Genomic DNA, 26358 nt, shown 5'->3' with positions numbered 1-26358 from the left:
GCACAGACCTCCAGGAGCAGGCACCACAACATCGGTCAGGACCTCGTTGAAGGGGGATCAACGGTTCCTGGATGGATTATGCTGGGTTGAGGACCTCCATGAGCACATTAGTTTTGACCTCTTAAGTTGGTAGAGTCAGATCAAGTACCTCAGCTGCTCTCCAGAACACTGTTGCAAAGTAGGCAGACTCCTCAGTTGCCATTGTGGGATTAGGGGAAGAGAGACCAATGTCTGGCGAAGTATCCATATCATAAAAAATATTGTGATCATCATAGTGATTGTCATCTCATACACTGGGGCATAGCATGACTAAAAGTAGGCATAGTGTCTACGTCTCATTGGTGGCCCGTGGGTCTCTGATTCCGATAAATTTATCAGCTCTGTTTTTGACATCAGTGATGTTGGTATCCGTGTTGACACATAAGTCACTGGCATCAATCGTAGCACCCTAGGTGGCTTTGAGCAAGGTGCCAATGGTGAAATCAAGGGTGGTGGCGGGACTTAAGCTAGGAAGGGGTCAGCTTCCAAACAAGGTAGAGGGGCACAGTCTGCGTCAAAGATGGATCCATTGATGGTAAACTGGCTGGAGGCCTGCCCGCTTGGATCTTTGGGGGCCAAAAGACGCTCCAAAGAGATCAAGTGATGCACAGAAAATCTAAGCCATGGCTACCTTTAACTGTTGTGGTGTTGCTAAACATCTGTGGGTAGGGTGAAAACGGGACTAGCGTTAGAATTGGTTCTGTGGTGGGAGAATGAAGAGATTCCTGGAGTGTTGCACAAATCTGGATGGTGGATGAAGCAAGACAATGGAGACCCATGTTCAGATTTCTTATGTTTTTGTGGGACTTCTTTGACTTACCTGAGCCCTGTGATCATGATGATGAAAGGTCCGCCCATAGGTGACACAATGGTGTCCGTAATCAACATCTGATGGTTACAATCACAACATGGTTTAAACCCTGTAGTCTTGTGGGGGTAGGGGGATAAGTAGGAGAGGCAATACTGTCTGTACACTAGTAGAGAATGCTGAGGGAATATCTCAGTAAAAAGTGACAAGATTTGAGATGGTCCAGATCTGCATCAGTAGGCAAATAGAGAAAGAAACGGTCTCAGTACACAGAAGTGTTGCATATATAAAGGCCCCAACATCACATCTTGGGCGGGGCTGTCCCGATGAGGAGTCACACAATGCCACCTGTTGACGCACAAGGGAATTGTTACAAACATATTTCTTGGATCCAAAAGGTAGTATAACAGTTTTAGTATTCCAGGGAGCTTTACCTGATAGTGTCAGGCATTTTAAAAGGTTGTGGTTCCAAATAATTTATCTTGATGGTAACTTTTCAGTGCCCCCCACACCTTTTCCAATTTAATGGCTAGTCCCAAGAATCGTGACCAGGTTTTAAATTAATAAAAATTAACTTTACTCCTATACTACACAGATTTTTGCCACTCTTTAAGCAATCACTTGAAGCACCTTCAAAACATTTTTATTTCTTGGTGTTTCATACAAAGAAGACATAAAATGTATTCACAAAAAATAAATTCAATACACTAGCAGTTATGTTCTCCATGTAAATGTCAGCCTATTTGCCACAAAGTTACAATACTCAAATCTCTTAACAGCTAGAAAGTGTGTATGCATGCACGTAATGTGTGTGCCTGCATGTGTGTAAAGAAAAAGGTACAAACTTGGTAACATTTATGGTGAGAATTCTAGATTTTTGGCAAAACTCATACTGTCTTCCTTTATTTCTAAAACGCAGCTGACTTAACAATTAGGAACAATCTGCAGTATAAGTCTCTGAAGACTAGGGTGCACCCGATCTCTAAGCACATTTATTTCTGTTCAGAGGTAAGAGATGGAATCAACTGCCTAAGTATTTCAGCATTTTTATTTCTATGAACCAAACATTTCCTTGCATTCTAGCAATACTGTTGATCTAAAAACGTAGTCAAAATTTAAACTTCACACTGCAATAAACATGCTTTTTTCAGGTTGCAGACATCCCGATTGCCAATAAGTGTGAATTTAACTTTGCAAAAGTAAAAACAAATCTCTGTATTCCAGTCCTTTGCTTCCCAAATTTTCACCTTTCATACAGGCTCCGCAAACAGTCCATTAAGAACAACTTATTTGCCATTGCTGAACTGTGTGATTTAAATAACGTACGAAGCCCACAGTGCTTGGGTTCAAAAAGGCATTTTTTGTAAACAAGTTCCACTAAGAGCCTCTTACAAATATAGATGTTGACTCAATCAATGCAATTAATCAATTTCCAAAAGATTCTGGTGTGGTGTGTCTATGCTCACACAGATGACTTATTTTTCGTGCATACTAGACAAAATGGTAGCTGCAGCTTCATCTCCAAAAGTAGGCTCAGTCTCCATGGGATCTTTTACAAAAGCTTCCTTGTTTGCGGTGTTATCAACAGCATTGTCCAGCACACCTAAACCAAAACCGACACCCTTATTTAATGCATCTCCTGCAGCAGATACTGTGGAACCATCAGCACACTTTCCACTTACCTCAGTACTATCTACTGTAAACATAGAACTATCAGACACAGTCCTGTCTTCAGCGAAATCAAAATTTGTCTTAGATGTTCCTGTATTTGCAGCCTCCGGCTCCGTGGCAGCTTCAGAAGCAACCTCTGCTGCACATGTTTCATAATCCGCAGCAACCTTATGTACAGATTCTTCAATGACATGTGCTACAGTGTCATCTTTATTACACACAACTGTGTCAATTGATATCTTTGCCGATGCCATGTTGGTAATAAAAGCAGTTGCATCTTCACCTTTATCAACATCCGACATTGTGTCAGCAGCATCTTCCATCACAGATGTTTCAGCAGATTCTCTGACATCACAGTCTTTAACCCGAGCTGTTTCAGCAGCCTCTTTCCTAGATGCATTGGCAGGCGCGTCTGCTGCTATATTAGGTGCAACAATGTTATCTGTGGTAGCTTTTGCTGTAGTGAGATTTGCAACCGCCAGATCTGCAGAATTCCCAGCATCATCGAATGCAGATGCACTGGCTACACAGTTCATCACAGACGCTTCTGTCTCAGCAGCAGTGGCCACCAAGACATCCAAAAGTTCGTCATCCATATCATCATAAAGCTCCTGTGCATCCTTCTTTTTAACTTCTGCAACAGGTGGGGCAGCCATAGGAGAAGGTGGGAAATCTGCAAAACAAAATTATTTCTAGGTTATACATTTTGGTGATGCCAGACAACAATCTACACAAGTGAGTACAGCGCTTATGGTGGAATATCCCTCTGAGGTGGTGATCCAGGTCACATATATCCTTACAAAACTCTGGTCTGAATTGTGGTTTTGTAACAATCCACTTTGACATACAACAGCCACATTTCCAGGCCATGCACATTTGAAACTAAAAGGTATACCTTCTCTGGTTTAGCAACATTATTAACAAGCAGTGGCAAAGCCATTATTTAAAAAAGAATATTTTAAGACCCTCAAAATTACCAATCAGCATGATATAGTACAGTAGACCAGTGGACTGCTACTTTAGATAACTAACACCACGAGCCATTATTAGATATCCCACTGGTTTAACTTCATCCTTTTTCACTAAACCACGCCTTTGGGCAGGCATGAAATATACACACTGCAGCGGTCAAAGTAGGTTATGTATGGAGGAGTAGGGATGAGAGGGAAGGATACAGGTGGTTGATCAGGACAGCAGGTTAGGTTAAGTAAGTTGTTTTGCAATTGTATTTATATAGTGCTTACTACCACTGATGAGGCATCAAAGCACTTTTCAGCAAGTAGCACACTACTCCCGAACCCAAAAGGATTAGTGGTGGATAGTTGGTGATCGGTATGGTACTATAGCTAAGGTTTTTTATGTGAGGTAGGTCAACTGTCATTTCTCTACAGTCATGTTTTTTTCGAACAAGCTTTTGTTAAATTGGTCTTTATCAGTCTGCTGTTTGAAGAATATGTGCATGTCTTAAAGTTTAACTACAGTCTGTTAGAACAGATGCCTAACAATATGTCAACAGTGTACTCAACAGACTTCTTAAATCATGCCAATGTCCAAGGGTTTCCTTCGTAATCTCTTCTAAACAGGTAAAAAAACAAACAGATTAGTAACAAACAAATCACTTACCTTCTGTAACGCTCTTTCTGGGGGATAATTTAACTACAGATTCCTCACCTCTTGAATATCCCAAGGCACCAGACTGTATTCGGAAGATTTTACAGTGTTACTTCTGCATGCTGGTAGGTGGCATTATGCTGCTCTGCACCGACTTTGTTCTGCCCCATTAGTGACAAACAGAGCACCATATAAGTGCCACACCTCACTGCAGGTGTTAGTTTCATTCTTAACTCTGTATGCACCCTCAAACACAGAGCCCAACAACAGTCAGCAATACCAGTAAGCATATTCATAGACCGGCACCTTTTTAGATTGGAAAGGAGACCGTTCCACAGAACGAGGAGGAGGGAGGGTTGTGAAGAATCTAGGGTTAGACAGAGTATCTACCAGAAATTGTTACTCAATGTCCTTAACTCGTTCTTCTGATGGATACTTCTAAGTGCAAATTCCTCACCAAACAGATACAATGCCCCCACCCCCCCCCCCCCACCCCCAAGAGTGTAGAAGGCTCTGTTCAAAATGTCCTACAAGAACAAGTGACCAAAATGTTCTTGCAGGCAGGCCTGGCTAGAGGGCTGCCTTTTGGCCAGTGTTGAAAGTAGATCTTGATGCAGAGCAATATCCACTCAGGCAAAGTCCTATCCTGCACTGCCTTTTCCTTGTTGCCCCAAAGAACCCCTTAAAGAGCTGATCATAAACCTGACATATTTGGTGTAATTGATGTGGACACTCAAAGCTTTTTTAGGGTACAGCTGATTGAGTCTCTCCTCCTCTTTTGAGGCATAAGGCGAAGCAAGGAATGTTGGATGAGGGATAGATTGTCCAATGTGAAAAGTTGCAAAAAGACAACCTTGCTCCGCCGTACTTTCTTTGGAAAAAAGTTGGTATATATAGTTGGCTGTACAGAGAGCTTTGAGTTTGTTACTGCGATGAGCCAAGGTCAAAGTCAGGAGATAAGCTGTGCATGTGTTCAAATAGCGTGTGTACGAGAAAAGTGAGAACCATAATAGGATCCCATCGTGCCATCACAAAGGGCTTGGGGAAAATAAATGGGTCAATCCTTTCAAAAATCTCATCGCACTAAGTGATTTGAATAGGGACGGTAAGGCTGGTGAATATTAAATGGCCAAAAGTGTCAACAGATAATCTTTAACTGTGCCCACTGCAAATCCTTGCTGGGCTGGAGATAAAACAAACAGGACATCTAACAGTTTGGCCTGCAAAGGATAGTATTGCTACAAATCTACAAGGCTACAAATCAGTCCCAGCATCGGATGCAGACTAACTTTGTAGAGGGACACCTGGAAACCAGGAAGGCACCAAAATAACAGGAGGAAGATCAAATGCTATCAACTGCCACTATTCAATCTTTACGCATGAAGTTGCAGGTTGTGCAGGTTCGGGTGCAGAACCCTGTCTAGCAGCTGCAACAGGTCTTCTCGAAGAGCTAGCCTGACAGGAGGATAGCTGGTCATGCCCAGAGGGTCCAGGTACTACACTCTCCTTGCCCAATCGGAAGAGCGGTTGTTCCTGATCTTCTTTTGAACTCGGGGCAATAGAGGTAGCAGTGGAAAGATGCACAGGAGTCCTGTGCTCCCCTCCAGCCGGAATGGGTCTCAGATAGCTTTCTTGGAAACTCCAGCACGCAAAAGATTTGACATTGTGCGTACTCCACAGTGGCTAAAAGATCTAGCCCGGGTTCTCCTCATTGCTAGAAGAAGCCCTGCCGTTCGCCAGGCATTATCCGTTAAACTTGTCTGCCCTGGCGTTCAGAGATCCAGCTGGTGCTTTAGGACCTAGGGAACGCCTGGTAGCTCCAGCCAACTCTAGTGATTAAGTGTCTCTTGGCACAGGACCCAGAATCTCACCTCACCATACCTGCAGTACCATACAGACAATGGTAATGTCTGTAAGAACCCAAACCAGCCTCCATTTGGGGGCCAGTAGGAAGGTCTAACAAGCTGATGTGGAGTCAGGTCTCTGCCATAGACCTGAGTCTGCTTATCTTTTCCAAGTTACTTCTTCATCAGGGTCAGATTGGGATTACAATTAGGCCTGGGCACTCCAAAAAATATAATAATAATAATTAAGTGTCACACATTCTCGGATCGGGCCCTTTCATGAAGGGCCAATAGATTAGTCTCATTGGATTCATTTTTATAGAAATGTTTGGTAACTTTAGAATTTTATAGCTTATCGAGCCAGTAACGTGGTTAAAAACTAAAAGCATTGCATTTTGGCCAAGGGGGCAAGGTGAAATATAGTGGTCCAAGTGCCACAACACTTAGTCTAATAGATAGTAAGGTTTTTATATATATGAAGATTCATTTTTAATTATCATGCTCTGGCCTTTGCAGAATTTTAAAACATGAACAATGTCCAGTTATTTTTCAAATATTTTGTTGTAGTTTTGTATAGTGTGAACCTGTCCCAAGGGCATTGGAGTGATTTACATGAGCACCAGTTGCATTACAGGAGATCAAATTTGCTTTTGTTTTAGGCCTCGGGAGATTAAGTGATTTTCCCAGAATCACAGGATATTGAGTTAACACCGGGATTCTAAATTTGGCAGCTCTGGTTAAGGTGGCCTCACAGCTAGACCCATTCAAACACACCAGCCCCCCAGAGGCCACTTCTCACTCACCCCTCCCCAGTCCACTATAGCCTCAGGGATATTGTCTGGAAGAGAAGGAAAGAACAAAGTTTCTGGGCCGGCCTTGGAGGTGGGTGTACAATGAGGGCTGAAATGAAGATGGCACAATGGCCACCGTATCACCAGACACTGCCCCCCTGCAAAAAATATTATATTGTTACTGTTATATAAAAAAATAATTTAGCAATGCCTTGAGAGTATAAGCAGTGACTTTACAAATGAAAGACATTTGTTACTATTTGTTAGGAATTTGCAGAGGATACTGGCGCGAGAGATTTTAGAAAAAACTGCACAGAGGTCATTGCCTATTCCGAATGATGCTCCCACATTCAGAGTGGCTGAAGTCTGGCCATCGAAAGTGCACTGTCCATGACACTGGTGCCGCCCTGACAGTCAGGCTGACTCAAATTACAGTGGTCTGGTGGGGAACTGGTGAAGATATTAAGGCTTGGTGGGCCGGGTGACAGAGGGCTTAGAAAAACCTGGCCCACAGGTGACTCTTAGACACCAGCCCATCGGCCAATGCCGACTGCCCGCTTTCCCAATCTGACCCTGCTCCTCATCCCAGCAGTGATGCGTTTGTCACTACCATTATTTCTAGGTAGGGAATGGAAAGGGACCTGCCACCAGTCCATTTGTTGTTGAGTCATGACTGCATGTCTTTTTCAATCTCCTTAGGAACCTGGATAGAATCTCAAAGGTTCCCCTTGTGATGTGCTCACTGAGACTTCAGGCTCCACAGCATAGCCACCATATGCAGCATGGCATATTCAACTAGCAGGATGCCAAGAGGCCAGATACCTCACAACCACTCTCACCGAGATCCAGGACAGAAGTCCAAATGTCCTGGACTTATGGCGGGTAGAAAGCACAAAACTGCACCACATTCAGGATGGCTCCAATGAAGGGGAGCCTCTGCAAAGGGATAAGGTGCAACCCCAGCACATTGATAATGAACCCAAATGATGTCAGGAGGTTTGCCTTTGTCTGAAGATGGTTCACGACTGCCTGTGCTGAGCCCATCTTCAACAGCCACTTGTGGAGGTAAGGGAAAACTGATATCCCATACCTCCAAATATGTGCTGCGACCACTGCCATCACTTTCCTGAACCTGAGGGGCACTGTTGAAGCTGAATGGGAGTACGGCAAATTGAAAATGATCCTGGCCTGCTTTGAATGGTAAGTAGTGGCTGTGGGACTGCAGTAAGGTTACATGAAAGCAAGCATCTTGCAGGTTGAAAGTCACCATTTAGTCACCTGGATCCATGACAGACAGAACCTGGACCAGCAAGAGCATCTTGAAGTTGTCCTTCTGCAAAAGGACATTCCAAGGGCAGAGATCTAAAATGGAATGAAGGCCTCCATCCTTCTTTGGCACAAGAAAATAACATTTTTTTTTTTTTTTAAAAAGGTTCCAGCACTGAATCGATGTTCTTGCCAAAAAAGTGAGACCCAAAAATGGCATGTCAAAGGGGCTTGCAGGTCTCTAGGGAACCTGTGGATCACATTCAAGCATATAGTGAAGCCAGTAGTGTCCAGTCCAGATCAGATACCGTACTTAGTGCTATCCTGAGCATCCTAGATGGTTTGAGCCAGATTGGCCCAAACTTCCTCGGGGACTGCCTGCAAGATTTCACTAACAGTATCACATAAAGCATGGGTATATCACCCCAGCAAACAGATGGTACTGACTGGTCAGAGGGCTACGCTGACCAAAGAGAATCTTCTTTCTAAAGGTCTCAAGGGTTTTTTTTCCACTCGATCAGGGGAAATCGTGGGGGAACTAACTGGGGTTCACTTTACTGGTGGAAGCTTAAACCACTAAACTCTATAAAGTAGGGTGCTTTGTTAAAAAATATCAGGGTTGTCTGGTGAAGGCTTGTAAAATCTGGGAACCTGCCCGTTTAACAGAGCTTAGAGCAGGGGCCCATAAGGGTGTCAGTTCAAAGTCCTCATTAAATGGCAGCAAAGGCTCCAATGAGGGTTTGTCAGGTGGTTAGATCTCTTTGAGAACATTGGGTTTCACTTCCATAGTGGGCAAAAATAAGTTCAAAACCTTGGGGGTGCGTCTCATTACCACAATGAAAGAGGCACACTCTTCTGAGGGTAGATCAGGGGCGGATCAGAACACAACGAAGTGTCAAACCCACTGGCATCCTATAAATCCAGGTATAGACTGGCATCCTCATAAGGCTGGGGTAAATACTCTCTGCCCCCCAACCCACTGACACATCATCATCGTCAACTCCAAAGGTTGGTGGGCTCTAATCAGAGTCTGAACCAAAACGTTGTGCGAGTACTGTGGTGTGACAAGTAGATAGAGGCATGGTTATGTATGAATTGGAACGAACTGGAGCCAGGCGGGATCGGTACAGTGTTGAGACATGACCTCAGTCACGACAGAAGTGGATCAGAGAAGAAAATATGAATAAAGTAATTTTCTGGTTCTGGGAGCGTTAATGCTGGTGTTGATGTCACAGGGACTGCCATGGATTTTTGTGCCGGATTGGCAGTTGGTTCTGGATTCTAAATGCACAGATCGCAACAAGGGGAGATTTGGTGGCAGTATCCCAGCTGAAGGCCTCTGTGGATCCTTGCTGCCCAGAGGTGCATCAAAGGGAGCTGTAAGAGTGCTGAAAATTCACAACCTGGCCTCATTAAAGGCCTTAATTTATTGCAATATGGCCGACAGACCTGGAAACTCAGGGTGCACTGGGATCAGTTGCAAAATCAACTCTTTGTCAGGACAAAGAGTGAGACTGAGGCACCCTTGGGACTTCTCAGGTTCAGAGTGGTGGGAATGGGATGAATCCTGCTTGGTGTTTTTGCGCTTCTGCTTCAACTTACAGAAGGGCGTGACCTCGTGACGACCTGTCATGGGAATAGGCTCACTTCCACAATTTTGAGTTTGCAACTGTCTGCAACAGTATGAAAAGGCCAAAACCCTAGGAGGGCATTAAAGGCCCTTGCACACTGTAAATTCAATTTAAGAGAAAATCATTTAAAAAGTTGAAAAAAAATTTAGGAGCTCTGGATCCACTTATAAAAGGTGCAGAAAAAACAGGAACTGACATCCATATTCATGGGTGGTGTTGATAAGCAGTTCCATTCATCACTTTCGGGCGGAATGAAGATGGCATTGAGCTGCACAATGCTACCTACTGGCATATGGGAGCAATGCTGTTCAATCTTCTGGATTCAGTCTGGTGCCCGGAGATATTCTAAAGCTGAGGATTCTGTGGTTAGATACTTTATCCATCAGAACTTTGCACTTCAGTAGGTTTCAGAACTGCTTTTAAAAATGTATAAGTGCACTAGAGGGGTAAATTGCCAAAGTGGACGGCACCTGGAGGCAAGGAGTGAAGACAAAACAGTTTTCCAACTTTCATGGTACATTAGACTTTTGAACAGAAATAAGCACAACAGAATTGTACTTCAACTAGGATCTAATACAAGTTCAAGTAGTCATAAGAGAGTTTCAGCATAACTAGGCACAGTAATGAAATATAACTGCTACCTTGCGTCTGACTGCTGTTCTGAATCTTTGCCATTCTCCTTTCCAGGGCCAGTTGCTTGTTTCTCTCAATTCGTAGTCGCAGCTCCTCACTCAGGGAAGGACTGGATTGAGAAGATGGAGGGGAGTTCACTTTCACACTCAAATGTCTTGGAGAAAGCTCGATGTCTTTAGAGGGCAAGTGCATGTCAAAATCATCCGAGGGCATATTTGCTCCATCATTCTGCCCTTCTAATTGTACACCTGAAATTGAAAATAACAACCTCTGCATTACAATCATCTCAAGAGACAGGCACAGTATAAGCTAATGACTCTTGAGAAACAGCCTATGCAGTGACAAGGTCATAGTGCACTGAGGAAGGGCTGATACAAGTATGTATATTTGTGGGGACAAATGCAGCGTGAGCCTCGCTACAAAGCATTGGAGGCCTTTCCAGCAGACAGGGTAAGATATCTGGGGAAAGAAGAGGCTGGCCATGGTACGTTAGAGAGCACCATTCGAAGGAGGGTGAGGATAGATGTGGAAAGCTTACAATTAGTCTGAACTTGTGGATTACCGACTCAGAAAAAAAAACAAAAAAAATTAAACAAACAAAAAGATTTTCTTGAAGAAATAGCCTTTTGACGTTTCAAGTAACTTTGAAACCAAGCAAACATGCATCAGCAGATGGTAAAGAAAACCCCACATCTGCTTCCCTATTCTCTACTATCGTGCCTTTACTTTACTATTTTTCATGTGAAATGATATCATGATGTAGTTAACCCTTACCTCACCATGACTTAGTCATTATAAATAGTTCCTTGTCACGTATAACTTAAGGTACCCTCCTGGTGAGGATAAAGCCAAATTCAGGTGAAGCAACCATCCCTGCATGTCCATTAACGCATACAAAATACTGATCGTGCAAACCTATAAGAAAGTACATATAGATAAAACTGCTCCAAGCCAGATTCTGGCTCCTACCATCAATCAAAGTGCTCCCAAAATGGCATCAGCCGATGGAGAACAAAGAGTGCAGGCTTTGCCAATATCCTCAGGAAGATTTCCAGCATATATTATGCATCCGCCCAATTTTATTACCTTGGTGTACAATATACCTCCGAAACATCTTTAGTTTAAATGGAATCAGATCCTGTCACCAAGCAATTTTGTTCTGCATCAAAAGTCCGGCACAACAAACCATAGCGTGTTTTGTAAAATTCCTTTAAAAAAAAGTCACTCATTAAGCAGTCCACAGTTAAACCTTCAGGAAACATGACAGAGTGCACACATAAGCTACCTTCATGACTGGTCACCTGCCTCTATCAGTTACGTGAGCAAAACTCACTAATGAATGGCACCTCATCACTTTATCTTCTGTTGACTTTGGCCTTGGACAAGCACTGATAACTGCCTTTTCAGCATTCGCCTGTTTCTACAACTTTTGCCGGCATATGGCATTTTAGCATCTGGCGTTTTTTAGCTCATCAGAATGATTTTAAACTCTCATTTTTTCATTTTGTGAATGTTTTGCACATGTCCTGCTGCTAAGTAATCTTCAGCTATATGCTAATAGACAGTTTTGGGCCTTGTGAGATGAGTTAGTTAAATGAAATGCTATAGGTTATGACTCTGTTGTTAGTCAATGTTGAGATTAGTTGCTCGCATACATGCATAAGGCATCTTTTTTCGCTAATACGCATTTTTTCATCATACAAATACTTACTGGTTTGAAACTCTGGAAAAGAACTATTGCTTGCTTAAAGTAATGTTCGAAATATGTCCATATCAACATAGTATTGCATTTTAACTCGTGGTCCTTTTAAAATATATTATTATAACTATTATCATGCTCTAAGTGATTGTAACTGATTTTAATTAATCAAACAAGATATATATATATATATATATATATATATATATATATATACACATACACACACACATACACACAGGCTGAAAGTAACACATTTTTATAGCATTAATTACATTATTTGCAAAAAATGTAATTAAAATACATTTGGTGCCTTACCTCATCCCTACCAGTAACCTTAGTTACTAAAGCAAATATTAAATGTTGTGTTTAATTTAACAGGTTAAATTAGTTGACTTTCCTTAGCATCCTTTCATCAATAAACATACTATTTAATACTTATTACATTGGTTTAATAAAGATAAAATTATATACATCTGAATTTAATAATTCTATTTTATTAAGAGGGTCTTACCCTTAAATAATTTAATGGGTCCTTTCACTAACCATATTGCTTATTTTAACCCTAATTATTTCAAACTCATTATTGTACAATATATATGGGCTAATGCAACCCTGCTGCCCACTCTAAGAAGGCCACCGAAATTATGATTTTTTTGTGGCCACTGCTTTTTCTACGTAATTATGGATATGCTGCATTTGCCACATAATCCAACACCTGCTGTACTGGCTGCTGATTTTAAGAAAAAGAACTGTTTCTAGCTCAAAAGGATGAAGTTACTAAAAACTATGTAACTCTTTGCCACAAAGTGGAAGGCCTTTTACAAATGTTGACTCCTGTAATTTCTGTCACTTTTGGCTGTATTTGGTGTTAAACTAGTAATATTAAGGTAGAACCTTTACCCCAGCAGTGTTACTATGTGTGAAAATGATAAAATAATAAAGTAATACTATCACAAAATGTGCTATGTTACACCATATAATCTGCCTTTTTTGCTGCTTATTTTGGTTCTCCCCACCACATAATTCCAGTGGCCCCTATTATAAGGAGATTGCAAGTCACCCAGGTGTTATGTGACCATATAGGTGAACGAGGTAGAAGGCCAAGTTCCTTTATAAGGTAATGGAACTCCAAAATGATTTGCGGTATCCTTATAAAGTATGGGATGGAGTATTTTATTACTTGCAATAAAAAAAATGGTTAACTCTCTGTGTTCCACTTGGTTTCCCAGTACTCCATTTGAAAAGAGCCTTGTTGCCTAGCGTTTCTCCTGAGAAACCCACTCTCTTTTCAATTATAAACTTAATGTAGACAGGTAGTGTCTTGCCCTTCAGTACAGAAAGATTGTGGCAGGCTTTTAAGTGTAATCAGTCAGATCAAGGCCGGCCTCAAACTCTGACAAAGTCACAAGCGGATGTAGTCAAATGGACAGACGTACAGGAAAATACCTACACTGTATAATGTTAAAGTTACAATGATGGGGATAAAATGTGTTGCACAGCAGAGCGATCCAATTATATGCCTAGTGTTATGAAGTCCCATGAATACAATAAACACCCTGGACTCCACGGTATAACAAGTAGCTTCTTTATTTATACAACAGGATAGGTTAAAGAAACATCAGGTTCAATTACAGAATGCAAGACTATGGGCCTCATTACGAGTATGGTGGTCACTAGACAACCAGACTCGTGGATGGCTGTTGGACCGCCACCAATCCGGCAGTCTGAGCGCCTCGACACAGCCCTGGAGTTTGGGCCACCAGCTCTGGCCAGGATAGGAGATCCTGTGGTCTGGAGGTGGTGGCGGTCCTAATCTGCCAGGGCATCGCAGCAAGCAGCCCTGCCCCGGGGATTACAATCCCTTTCTCCACCAGCAGTTTCACAGCGGTACCACCGCCATGAAAAGGCTGGCAAAGAACAGGTGCAGGAGGCCACAGGGGCCCCTGCACTGCCCATGCACTTGCCATGGGCAGTGCAGTGGCCCACGTGGCCAGCATCCTGCGCTACAGCACTGCCGCCAGCTCGATTACAAGCCGGATACAATGCTGTAGGCTGTTTCCCCCGAGGCCAGCAGGTGGAAACTCAGGTTTCCGCCCGCTGACCTAGCAGGACACTCTTAATGGGGCCAAAAGGGAGGTAGCCTGTGTGGCGGCAACCTCCCTGTCAAAAGTTCGGCAGACGGTGAAAACCATCCGCCAAACTCCTAATGAGCCCCTATGCCTGCAGGATAGTCCAGCAGGAGCATTCGACTTCCCTGTTCAGCCTCAGGGCTCAACTGGAGTAACTGTCAGACCAACACGTCAAGTGACATGGGGCCAGATGTACGAAAAGAAATTGCATGTCTTAACGGACCAATTCGCAATTTCATCTGTTAAGAAATGCTCAATTGCCTTTCTACATGTAGAAAAGCAGATAGGGAATGCGATTTCTACCCAGTAGAAACTGCATTTTGAGATTCCCTAAATAGGAGATTGTAAATAGGGATTTTCTATTTGCGATATCCAAAGCACATGTACAAAGCATTTCTGAAATGCGAAATGGTCATTTAGGAAATGTTATTACCATTTACTCTAAGTCAATGGTAACTATGTGCAATTTCAGAAAATGCACCCAGAAGGCATTTTTAAAGTGCCATGAAACGCACACATACCCCTAGGGCATATGTGCGCTTTACCACTTTTTTGTGGGTTGAATCAAGGGGTGCCATAAGCCCATAGGCACCCTAGGTTTTGCATTTCCTAATTAGCAATTTCCTATTAGGAAACCGCAAATTTGGAAAGTGCTACCCCATTCACACACATAGGAACAAATTATGTAGCATTTCCTAAATAGCGATTTCCTATTAGCAATTACTACTCTGTATGAATTGCTATTAGGAAATGTCAATTTTTGTACATTCCATTTTGTATTTCCTAAATAGCGATTTCTTAGGTTTCACTATATATAAAATGCAAAAAAATTATTTTGTTTATCTGGCCCATAGCAATATTCCATGCAGCATCATACTCATGGTGGTGCAGGGACACAGAGCAATGAAAAGCAAGACACAACACGCCTTCCTTGTTTGGAAGCACAAGTGACAAGACCTTTATAAGATAAGTTTGCACATAACAAGATGACCAGTCTCTCAAACCTACATGACACACCTAGAAGTAAGGTAAAAAGTCAAGAACCAACAGGAAAATGCAAAAAGTTATCAACAAGACAAAGCATGGTTCCACAAACCGTCACAATGGGCCATAATACATGATGAAAAAATAACCTAACCAGGCACGCAGTCAACCGTCAACTGAAACACAGATAATGGGAATATTTCAACCCAGACCAGGGCATCTTGTGAATAGGCAACAGAAGTCTTTCAAACCTCTTTCTTCCTCTTCCTCACTGTAGAACTCTGCAAAGGGTGATTTTCAACCCTCTCAAGCGATACGATCACACATTCAATAACGTGGCATATAGTGAATTTCGCAATGAGACACTTTCAACCATCACTCATCTTAATCCAACAAGACCTCCTCTAAATTTATTACACTTCTGCACACCTGCAGTCTTTCCAAAATACACTCACACCACGTACTGCACACATATGTACGTACCCTTTCATACTGCTCAGACTTTAAAATTGAACAGTATTCTAAACACACAAACACAGCAACACTTCATTGATCATCATGGAAGGAAAATCAATAAAAATTGTATTGCAACTCCCACCTCACTACTGCAACCCATTTCAGGACACACAAAAATAATGTAAGAAATGCTGAAGACAGCTGACTGTTTCAAACTGAAAAATACATGTTTTAAAATGAAACATTTGTCACTAATTATTTTCTATAACTACACCAGAAATGCTGTTAAAATCAAAATGTAACTAAAATGTATTCGTGCACACAAAACCACGTGCATCTGGCGAAATACATCTTTTAAAGCATGTTTTTCCATGGCATCACAAGTCTAAAATGGCTGGAAAAAAATACACAAATGTTGCCGGTAGACTTGCTTCACACCACCAAAGTCTTTAAGCAAGCTGGCAAAAAATCTTTCAAAATTAATGGTTGCGAAAAATGATAGGCTCCTAATAATGAAAGATTTAAACCCACACTCCATTCTCAAGGTACAGTTTATAGCGCTGGCTGAATTACCAAAATCGCTCTTTTATTAATCGCAGAAGGCTTGGCAATGAAATGGACGTTTCGACCTTTTTTTTTTATTTCTTTGCCATGAACCAAAACGAGGTCTGAACAAAGCGAAGGCGGAGCGACGATTCCTCTTAGTATAGACGCTGTGACCTGCCTGTGTGACCTGTGCTTACTGGACTCCTAACGTCAGTATAAAGCAAGTTAAACTTGAGGTGACTGCTTCAGCAGATGCACCGGGTGGTATAACATGTTCTCACGCAACGAGCTTGTACGTTCTTAGAGAGATTAAAGAAATTGCGACCACTCCCGGACATTGGTCACGTGCTGGGCTTTCTGTAATTCCATGGAGCATCATACACTATGTGGCGCAGGAACACAGAGACCAAGAAATAAAAGAAAATACGCCTCGCGCAGGTTTTAGTAAAAGCCCACATTTGGCAGTGTGGAGACATTAGCTTTGTGTGGTTTTTCATTTGCTCCCTTCTACCTACCTAAACGACTTCGTACGAGATGTGTTGATGAAGATAACAACAACAGTTTATTTAGTAACTTCAGAAAAATAACGTTCATATTAACTTTTAGCGCTTGCACAATTAATCTGTAATGAAAAATATCCGAAAAGTACATTTATTTGCCTCATCTCACAGAACTGATTCCTCAAGTCCATTACACAGAGTGACATGCTCCGACGACCGAAATAGATATTTCCATTTATGTGTTAAAGCTTCTACCTTAGGACTATTTTTCTCTACGAAAAGTAAAGGATAAAGCTTTGTGACCATAGTCCGGCAATGGTTGGTTGCTGAGAAACCAAAGCCCGATTTTCTACACACACTATCTGGCCTAATTAAGTTCACACAGAAAGAGAACGATAGTAATAACAACGTCTCTTAACTCTACAAGTGTCAGGTGTGAACACTGCCAACAAAGTCTTTCTGAAAATATTAGTCTCGACAAGACAAAAGCCGTTTGTGACCGCAAACATGTTTTTTTTGTGATGTACAAAGCCCAAATTTTGATTCAGTAACTTGTTCCTTAATAGCAGTTTGGGCTTTGCGCTTCGGTATTTGGAAGGGGCATGTTGAGGGCGTCCCTTTTAAACACTGAGTTGGAATAGAACGTACAAATGTTTTGCGACCCAAATGCAGTGGCAAAACAATCGCAGTTTACCACCAATTAAAAATTGGTGGTAATCCATTTGCAAATTGGAAGGGGTCCTCAAGGGAACCCTTCCCCTTTGAGAATGGTTGAAAAAATATATTTAAAAGCAGGCAGCCCCCTCTTAAAAACATGAAACGTTAAAGTTTCCTTAAAGGAAAATGGGCTGCGTTTAAAAAAAAAAAAAAAAATGATTGCTTTATTTAAAAGCAATCACAGAAGTAGTGGTCTGCTGACCCCAGCAGGGCCCCATCCATGTGATGACAGTAAATTGCAGTTGTTAAAATGCGACCTACCTCCTTAATATTCTTGAGGTAGGTCTATTTGCAACCCACTACAAATGGCTAATGAAACTTAAAGGAGCTTCATACATTTGGAATAGCAACTTCCTAATTGCGATTCGTAAAAAAAATATAAAAAAATGCAATTAGGTAATTGTTATTTCTATATTCATATGTCTAACCCAATATATCTAGTGTGCATCACCTCACCTGATCTGATTCAGACAGGAAGGGTGACAGTGGAAGTAAATTGGCTATAGTGAATCCCACTACTAGTGCTGACTCAATGCCACTAGAAAGTCAGAGACATGAGGAGCAGACGAAGCAATGAAAACCTGATCATCATACTGATGAGGCTGCTGAGGGATTATAAACAAACTAGGAAGTGCAGGACCCCTTGAAGAGTCATGGGTGGCACTGTTAAGTAGATCTGTACAGCACAGCTTATCACCCAGTTGGAGCAGGCGCTTAGACTTGTGTCTAAAGGTGAGGGGAGTGGGTTAGCCCTGGGAAATTAGTTGAAGAGACAGCCCTTTAGCTTCTTGTGGAATAAGAAGGAGGCCCTGATGTTAACAGGGACGTCATTCCAGGTTTTTGGTGTGATGTAGGAGAATGCTAAACCTCCGGTTCTGCTTTTGTGGATATGTATGTGTATGTGCAAGTGATAGTGAGGCTGAAAGCAGATGTCTTATGGAAGTGGAGACTGTTGCTAAGGTATGTTGGCCCTATGTTGTGCAGTGCCTTGTATGCATGCATAAGGAGTTTGAATCTGCACCATTATATATGGTCAGCCAGTGGAACTCTTCAAGATGTGGTATGATGTGGGTGTGTTGTGGGAGGACTAGGATTAGTCTTGCTGTGGCATTCTGGGTGCTCAGGAGTCAGTGGAGAAGGTAGTTAGGGATTCCGACATAAAGTGCACATTGCCGTAGTCTAGTCTGCTTGCAATGAAGGCTTGTGTGATGGTGCACCTGGTATTCCAGGATATCCATGTGAAGCTCTTGTGAAGCATGTGCAGCATATGGAAGCAGGAGAAGCTGACTGCATTGATCTGGGCCGTCATGTTGAGTTCGTTGTCGAGGAGGATTCCTAGGTTGCTTGCATGGTTGATTGGTGTGGGTACAAGGTCTGGTGCTCACCAGGTGAAGCCCTGAAAGGAGGAAGGGGGGGCTGGAGGGGTGTGTGGGCTCTTGGAGTAGGAAGTGATGGAGATGCCATGTGTTCTGATGATGCTGGCGAGCACAGTCACATTACAGGTCAGATTTGCTTAGAACACCATGATAAAGGCAGCTTGAGGTGCCGGTTAGAAATGGGGTTTCTGGTTGGCTAGGATATGCACCTAAGCCAGGCAGGACCCACCCACTCTAGTCAGTGCGAGGGAGTTACCCATCCAAGCTAACCCTTGCTCACCACCTTGGTAGCTTGGCACGAGCAGTCAGGCTTATCCCAGAGGCAATGTGTAAAGCGTTTGCACAACACATGTGACACAATAAATACGGTAGACCTGAAATTGTCCTCAGTGTTTAGTTTAGTTTTGGAATTTAAAGGTATGCTTAGTAGAGCCCTTTTTACACTGATAGTTTCAACAGCACAGAGACCTACCATTCCTTGGACATTTTGTAGAGAAATTGCAATTTTTTGTTTGTTGTAGTAGTGCCTTGTTTGGTGGTAATGCAGGTGGAGTATTCTCAAATTGTTTATTCTTTGGAGTTCCTCCTCTGGCAGATCATCCAGTTTCCCTGCCCCTGTCAGGAGGGGCTGGGGTGATGAGCTGTGCTGCCACTGGCAAGCTGAAACAGTTGCCATAGGGGGGTGGGCCCTTTACTAGTATGTATGAAGATTCTGTGGGCCAGAACTGCCCCTTCTTGCACTTGGTGACCCTCCCTCCCCTTTACAAAAAAGTCTGCTCTGTAAAGTACCGATAGATCGTGCGGTCTCAGTTGCTTTCTTCATATTTTCTAGCAACTCATCTACACTGCTTCAGAAACGACAATGGCCCTCATTACAAGTCTGGCGGTCACATAACCGTCAGACTTGCGAGTCGATCCCACCGCCATATTATGACAGTGGCGGAGCTGCCATGGGTGGACCACAGAAACCGCCACATCGCCATGGAAAGGCTAGTGGAGTTGGGGTGTCAGGGGTCACATGCACTTGGCATGGGCAGTGAAGCGGCCCGCATGCACATCCCCGTCGTGCATTCCACTGCCTGAATTATAGGCTGTGGAATGCGTGACGGGTGCTGCTGCACCCGCCGCACCGCCACATTGGTGCTGGCTCCATTGGGAGCCAGCGTCAATGTTAAGGCCCTGTTCACCGCAGAGCTGGCGGGCGGAAACACAGTTTCAGTCCTCTGGCCCTGCGGTGAACTCCTATTAGGGCCAGCGGGGTTCAGGCTGCACAGGCAGTCTGTAGGTGAGAAGAGTTTGGCAGGTGGGCTCCGCCGACCGCCAAACTCCTAATGAGGGCCAATGTGTTTAGCTAAACATGTGTGCAGTGGTAGAGCAGAACACCTTTGTCTACTGGCAATGTCTGCTGTGACTGGGTTTTCGACTTGTGTACAAGTCTTTCCTTCTTGTATGATATTCTTAGGTCTTTTTTTAAGCTCTTAGTTATATACTGTATAATTATCGTCCATGTTATCTCATTGTTGGGCATATTTGGAGAGGTGACAATTCTTCAATTGCATTAGTTGCTGCCCTTACAATCTTTGCGCTACAATGTATAGTCTCTTTCAGTCTTTATTAATAAGAAGGAAAGCAGCAGGAGTATTATCATCTCTCTTCCTGGCTGTCGTGAATATTAAAGAATCTGGGTCCAGATGACTAACATTAGGAATACCTCCAATTGCGATTATATTCTAATCACAATTAGGAAATCGGTATCCCTAATGTACAAAACCTTTTCTAAATAGCACTTCCTTATAGGTTGCAAATCGACCTCTCTCATGTATATTAATGGGGCAGATCACAATTTGCGCCCATTAAGAAATGCAGCCTTCACAGGGATGTGGCCTGCTGAGATCGGTGGACCACCATGTCTGTGTCTGCTTTTTAATAAAGCAATTAAAAAAATGCAGCCTGTTTTCCTTCAAGGAAAACAGAATGTTCTTAAAAAGAACAAATTAAACAGTAGTGTTCCATTTTGTAACAGTAGGCAGTGGTCCATGGGAACACTGTCTTCTCTTAAAAATATTTTTCAACATTCTCAAAGGGGAAGGGGACCCAAAGGCACCCCTTGCTGTTTCCAAATGGGTTACCACCACATTTAAAATAGTAGGCAAGTATTACCATTTTGCAACTGGAATTTTGTTGCAAAACAGTAAAATATACCATTCCAATTTGACATTTAGAAATGATGCCAAAAACACGCCCCTTCCAAATATCAAATGCTAATTGCGATTCGGTAACCAGATCTGCAAACTGGTTGTTTGCGACAGAAAAAATACTTTATACATCTGGCCCCTGGCTCCATATTACTTTATCCAAAAAATTTATATTTTTTCTCCACTCAGTGTGACTGCTATTCACGATACCGGTCCTTGACAAACTCTGTTGTAAGATATTTGGTAGCCCTGGTAAGAATTTGTTGTCTCTTTGTATAAGGTTTAGAGTTTCTAGAAGGAAACAAAAATCTTGCTCTTACTGTTCACGCTGAAATCCATAAGTGTCAGCACCTCTTTTAATTATCTTATGGGTAATTTGTTATGTGGATTTGTAGAGTGCAGCTAAGCAAGCAATCACTTAGGATTTGTAACACGTGTCTAATCACCCGGGAGGATATTCAGGGGCTGAGTTGGGCAGGCTTGAGGGGGGAGGAGGAGAGCATGCATGTTTCATATGGAAGAGTCATGTCTTGCGGTTCCTTTGGAAGACCACAAGGGAAGAGGAGGTTCTGAGGTAATGTGGGCAGGTTGTTCCAAGTCTTGGCTGCAAGGTATGAGAAGGAGCATCTGACACTTCTGGCCTTCTTGATGCAAGGGAGGTGTGCTCTAGCCTGGGATGCAGATTGAATGTGTCTGTTTGGTTGGTAGAAGTTGAGGGGGTGGTTGAGGTATGCTGGGCCGGTATTGTGGAGAGCTTTGTTGGTATGGGTGAGTAGCTGAAATGTACATCTTTACTGGACTGTGAGCTAGTGGAGATTGTTGAGGTGTGAGAGATTTGGTTATTGTGCAGGAAGTTCAGGATGAGTCTGGCGGCAGCATTCTGGGTGTTTCGGATTCAGTGTAGAACATGGGCTGGGATTCTGAAGTACAGAGCGTTTCCGTAGTCTATTTGTGATTAGAGCCTTGGTGAGTCTTTGTCTAGTGTTAAGTGGATCCACTTTAAAACCGTGCATAGCATTTGCAGGATGTGAAAACATGATGAGGTGATGGCATTAATTTGTCTGCTCATGGAGAGGTTGGTGTCCAGGATGATCTCAAAGATCTTGGCATGGTCCACAGGGGTGGGTAGAGGCCAAGTTCAGACTGCCACCAAGAGGAGTCCCAGGGAGAGTGGTTGCTGCCGAAGATAAAGACTTCAGTTTTGTCTGTGTTGAGCTGGAGGCAGTTATTCACCCAAGTATTTGGGGAGGTTTGCTTTGGCGGCGCTTGTTGAATCAGTAAGGGAGAGGATGAGCTGTGTGTCGTTGGCGTAGGATACTATGTTGATGCTGTGGGATTGGACACCAACCGTGAGGGGCGTTGAAGAGTACTGGGCTGAGCGACGATCCTTGAGGGACTGCTCAGATAAGTTTCTTGGGCTTTGAGGTGTAGGGGGAAGCTAAATCATTGAGTTCTGTCCGTGAGGAAGGAGGATATCTGCTTGAGGGCTGGTCTGCAGATACCCAAGTTCTGAAGCTTTCTGATGAGTGAGCTGTGGGATACAGTATTGGAGGCTGCGGGGAGGTCGAGGAGGATGAGTGCGCCCGTTTCTCTTCAGTCACAAATGCGCCTTATGTCATCGTAGGCCGCAATGAGGGCTACCTCTGTGCTGTGGTTGGGGCAAAAGCCAGATTGAGAGTGTTCTTGGGGTTGATGGAGTTCTAGATAGTCTGCAAGTTGGGTATTGATAGTTTTCTCTATGACTTTAGCTGGAAAAGGCAGGATCTCTAGCTACTGAGGGTGCTGGGGTCCACTGTTGGTTTCTTCAAAAGGGCATAGACGTCTGCATTTTTCCAACAAGACGGGAAGAAAGCAGTGGTTATGGAGATGTTGATGATAGCGGTGAGTGTGGGAGAGATGATAGTTCTTCAAAGGTTGAATATGAAGTGGGGGGATGGGTATGACAGGGCTCCTGAGTGGATGATATTCATCAGGTCGGTGGTGTCTTCATTCAACAGGTGCTTAGCTGCTGTCCAGTGATGAGGGAAGTGTCCTGCTGGGCATTCTTATTGGTATGCTGTAGGTTGAATGTGATGTAGATCTTGGAAATCTTCTGTTCGGAGAAGTCTGAGAGGTTGTAAAAGAGTGCTTGGGATGGGATGATGTTGTCGTTGGCAAATGCAGGGGTAGAGAACTCCATGACAATTGTGAGGAGTTCTTTGGCATTGTTGGGGCTGGTTTAAGTCTGAAAGTTAGGGCCTTTTATATTGCTTCTCACAGTTGTCCCGTGGTAGAGGTTGAGGGGGGACTTAGTCTATGGATCTTGCAGTGGTGTTTTTTCAAGTCTCCTTAATCTCTCAAGTTGGTTGCAGTGGTACTTGAACTCCCTGAGGTAGTCTATGTACCAGATGGGCCGTTTTGTCATTCTTGGAGGTCTTGTTTCTGGTTGGGGTGATGTGGTTGGTGCAGTTGGTGAGCCATTTAAAGAAGAGCGTGGTGTTGACATGGAGGTTCCTGGTGTGGTTCGGTGGGCGCTCTTGTTGAGTCTTCGTCCAGTTTTCTTCACATATTTTGGTGCTTTGGGTTTTTCTGTTGGAGTGGCTTTATGGGCTGGTATCTTGAAATGTATGATGTAGTGGTCGGACCATGTGAGCAGAGTTTTGTGGGTGGTGGTGGTCTTGTTGCTGGAGGAGAAAATAGGGTAGAGTGCGCTGCCTGCTGTGTGCGTTGGTCCTTGGACAAGCTGGTTGAGTCCAAGGATGCTGAGGCTGTCAAGGAGGGCGTCCAGTTAGGGTCTCTGCAGTACTGGCTCGCGGGGGCCAAACGCAGAAGCCGCCACTGGGTCTGTGCTATGTTCCAGGTGGAAATTGAGGTCCATGAGGAGGATGCAGTCGGTGGATCTGATGGAGGGAAGCAATACATTCTGCAATGTATTTGTAGAATTTTGCACAGAGGGGCTGGCGAGCGGTAGGCAAAGGTTCCTTTTACAAACACTGTCAGGTGAAGATTGTCTACAGGGATATAAAATATTCTGAGGTGAACCTGATCTCAAATGTTCTTCTCTTTATTGTCTCCTGTAGAGTGCCCATCTGAAGGCTAGATCTCAACATCCCTTAAACATTCTTATTTCTGATTTGGTGTATGTGGCTTATGCTCATTCTCTCCTTCCAGTTCTATTTCCATAGGCTTTTCTGACTGGAATTTGAAGGGCTTTTAAAAGAACACAATCTCACTGAATTATTTTTCATCTGCATGAGAGTTGCTATTTTGACTTCAAGTTGCCTTTTCCTTTTTGAGACTAGTTTTTCTGCAGTTTCAGCACTGGCTAATGGCAGTCTTTTTTTCTTCGTATTTTTCTTCTTTTGATCTTGATTGTCTTTGGAAGGAGAGTTAGATACTTTGCCACAATGGCATCCTTATCTTTCAAACTAACCATTTCATACCTTGTGGGTTTTCTTTGTACTTTGACTTTTAGACTCCCTGTATTTGTAATGTCAAAGGAAAATATTTTAACTTTGAATCTTAGATTTTTGGCTCAGAAGACGTTGTTCATGAGGCGGATGTAGACTTATGCTTTTGAGATAATCTTTCAGCAGCATTTCAGGAACCTTCACTCTCTAAACCATCTTCAAAGGAGAATCCCTGGTCTGCTATACTGCGTTGATGAGCAAGCCCCACAGTGTAGAGTGCTCAGCACTGCTTTTCCCTCACTTTGAGTATTTTCGGCTTAAACTAGGCACAAACTACTGAGGGAGGCATGGTCCCTGGACAGCCCAAAATTACAGCCCATCAACACTGGATTTAGCTTTTTGTTCCTTTTTTTTTTATTTAAAAAAACATTTTTATTGGAATTTTCAAAATAACCATACAGATAAGCTCAGAGAGGAAAAAAATAATCAGTGAGGTACACTGTTCCGTCTCCCCTGTTGAAAATGAAAAACATTTAAAAAGAAAAAGGATTCAGGCCAAATGTGGCCAAATGGTGGCTTGGATTTTTAGCTCCGATACACTGCTTCAGCAAACAGCATCCTGCACAGCTCCTGAGCCTTCACCATTACCTTGCTGCAATGAGACACCCTCCGAGACATCACCCCCACCACTTCCCCAGCAGGGCTCCTAGAGTTTCCCAGAGATAAAGCGCTGAACGAGGGTCAGAGTGAGAGCAGACCAACGGGACTGGCTGCCCACATACCTTCATGTCTTAGTACACTTCTGCCTGCTGCGCCCCGTGTACATGTGTATGGGGGACCAGAGGCCACGAAGACTACTATATTTTCAACCGGACTGTCCAAGGACACAGGAGCCTCCAGGGACCGTGGGAGGCCAACATAGCAGCCCACAACCATTTTTTCTGTCCCGAACGCCCAGGATCTGCCGTCCATAACTTGGACTAGACAAAGGACTCTTGCGGCGCAGCCACCTTGTAGGGCAGCCCACTGTCCACCAACCACCACCAAGGAAACATTGAGAAATACATCAGCTGCAGCCTTGCCTTTGGCGCCAAACGCTGTGTTGGCACTCTGCACCCAGTGGCCCCTGTGCCGCTGAGGGTGTAAGTTTGGTGCTGCCTTGAGGCCCCCCCTTGTACTTACCTCAATCCCAGGAGATCGACCCCTGACTCGGGCTCTGGCTCAGAACCACTGGGGACCCTTCACAGGACCCGTGGAACACTCAGACTCAGGCAGTTGGCGCAGAGGTACAGTTTTGCGGTTCCTCAGGGCACAGTTCTTCTTCTTTATAGTTGGTTCCTTCTGGATAGGTCCGCGGTCCACAAGAGATGTTAGTCTTTGTTAAAGGCAGGCAGTCCTTCCAGGACTTTGGAGGTCGCTGGGCTGCTGGGCAGGTGGTCTTTTGATGCAGAATCTTTGAGGACTGCAGACAGCCGGCTCTTCTTAGGTCATCAGAAATCTGAGTTCTAGGGTTCAGGAGTGTCAACTAAATACTGAATTTAGGGGTGCCACAAGGCTGCCAGGTGGTAGCCAATGGGTTACTCATCTTTAGGGTGACTCCACCCTTCTTATGACCACTTCCTTTGGGAAGTGGGCATAACCCTAACCCTATTGGCCTAATTTCTTCCAAACAAGATGAAGGAATTTAAAAAGCAGTGTCCACTTCAGCTCGTCTACCTTAGGGTGGGACTCGCATGAAGTGGGCACTCCTCCTAATTTAACTAATTTTCCCACCAGTCATGCAGCCAGAAGTAGGGTCAGAAACTAGGGGTCAGCCTTCTCTACTATTTGGAGAGTCTGGGTCACATTTTAAAGGCGGCAAGGTCTTTGAAGCTCCCCATCCAGGAATGTCTATCCTGCCTGGACGAGGTGTTATCACCATTGCCCAGAGCAGGCCTTTGCTCTGAGCCCTCAAGAGTGTTGGCTCTCACCTCAGGGTGCCAGAACACTGCCTAGGGTGGATGCACTGGATTGTACCAGTCAGTGACAACGCTAGGTGTTGGAAGGTTCTCAGGGGGTACCTCTAAGGTG

The 26358-nt window shown here is 43.6% G+C and overlaps 1 protein-coding gene across 8 annotated transcripts in view; it reads right to left on the bottom strand.

Annotated features, from left to right (window-relative positions):
* Positions 1-1474: 1474 nt before the first annotated feature.
* Positions 1475-26358, bottom strand: part of TIPIN (TIMELESS interacting protein) — a 125779-nt gene continuing 100895 nt past the window's right edge. For 4 of the 8 annotated variants that reach the window (XM_069222890.1, XM_069222893.1, XM_069222891.1 and 1 more), the window contains 2 exons: positions 10303-10542; positions 1475-3191 (listed from right to left, as the gene is read on the bottom strand). In XM_069222890.1, coding sequence (XP_069078991.1) covers positions 2323-3191; positions 10303-10542 — 1109 coding nt within the window. In that variant the 3' untranslated portion in view covers positions 1475-2322. Of the gene's footprint in view, positions 3192-10299; positions 10543-26358 lie in introns of all 8 variants that reach the window. The other 4 variants (XM_069222886.1, XM_069222888.1, XM_069222887.1 and 1 more) reach the window with 1 other exon arrangement.

The sequence above is a fragment of the Pleurodeles waltl genome, chromosome 3_1, assembly GCF_031143425.1.
Source record: "Pleurodeles waltl isolate 20211129_DDA chromosome 3_1, aPleWal1.hap1.20221129, whole genome shotgun sequence".
NCBI classification, from domain to species: domain Eukaryota; kingdom Metazoa; phylum Chordata; class Amphibia; order Caudata; family Salamandridae; genus Pleurodeles; species Pleurodeles waltl.
This window is presented reverse-complemented; position numbering and strand designations above follow the sequence as displayed.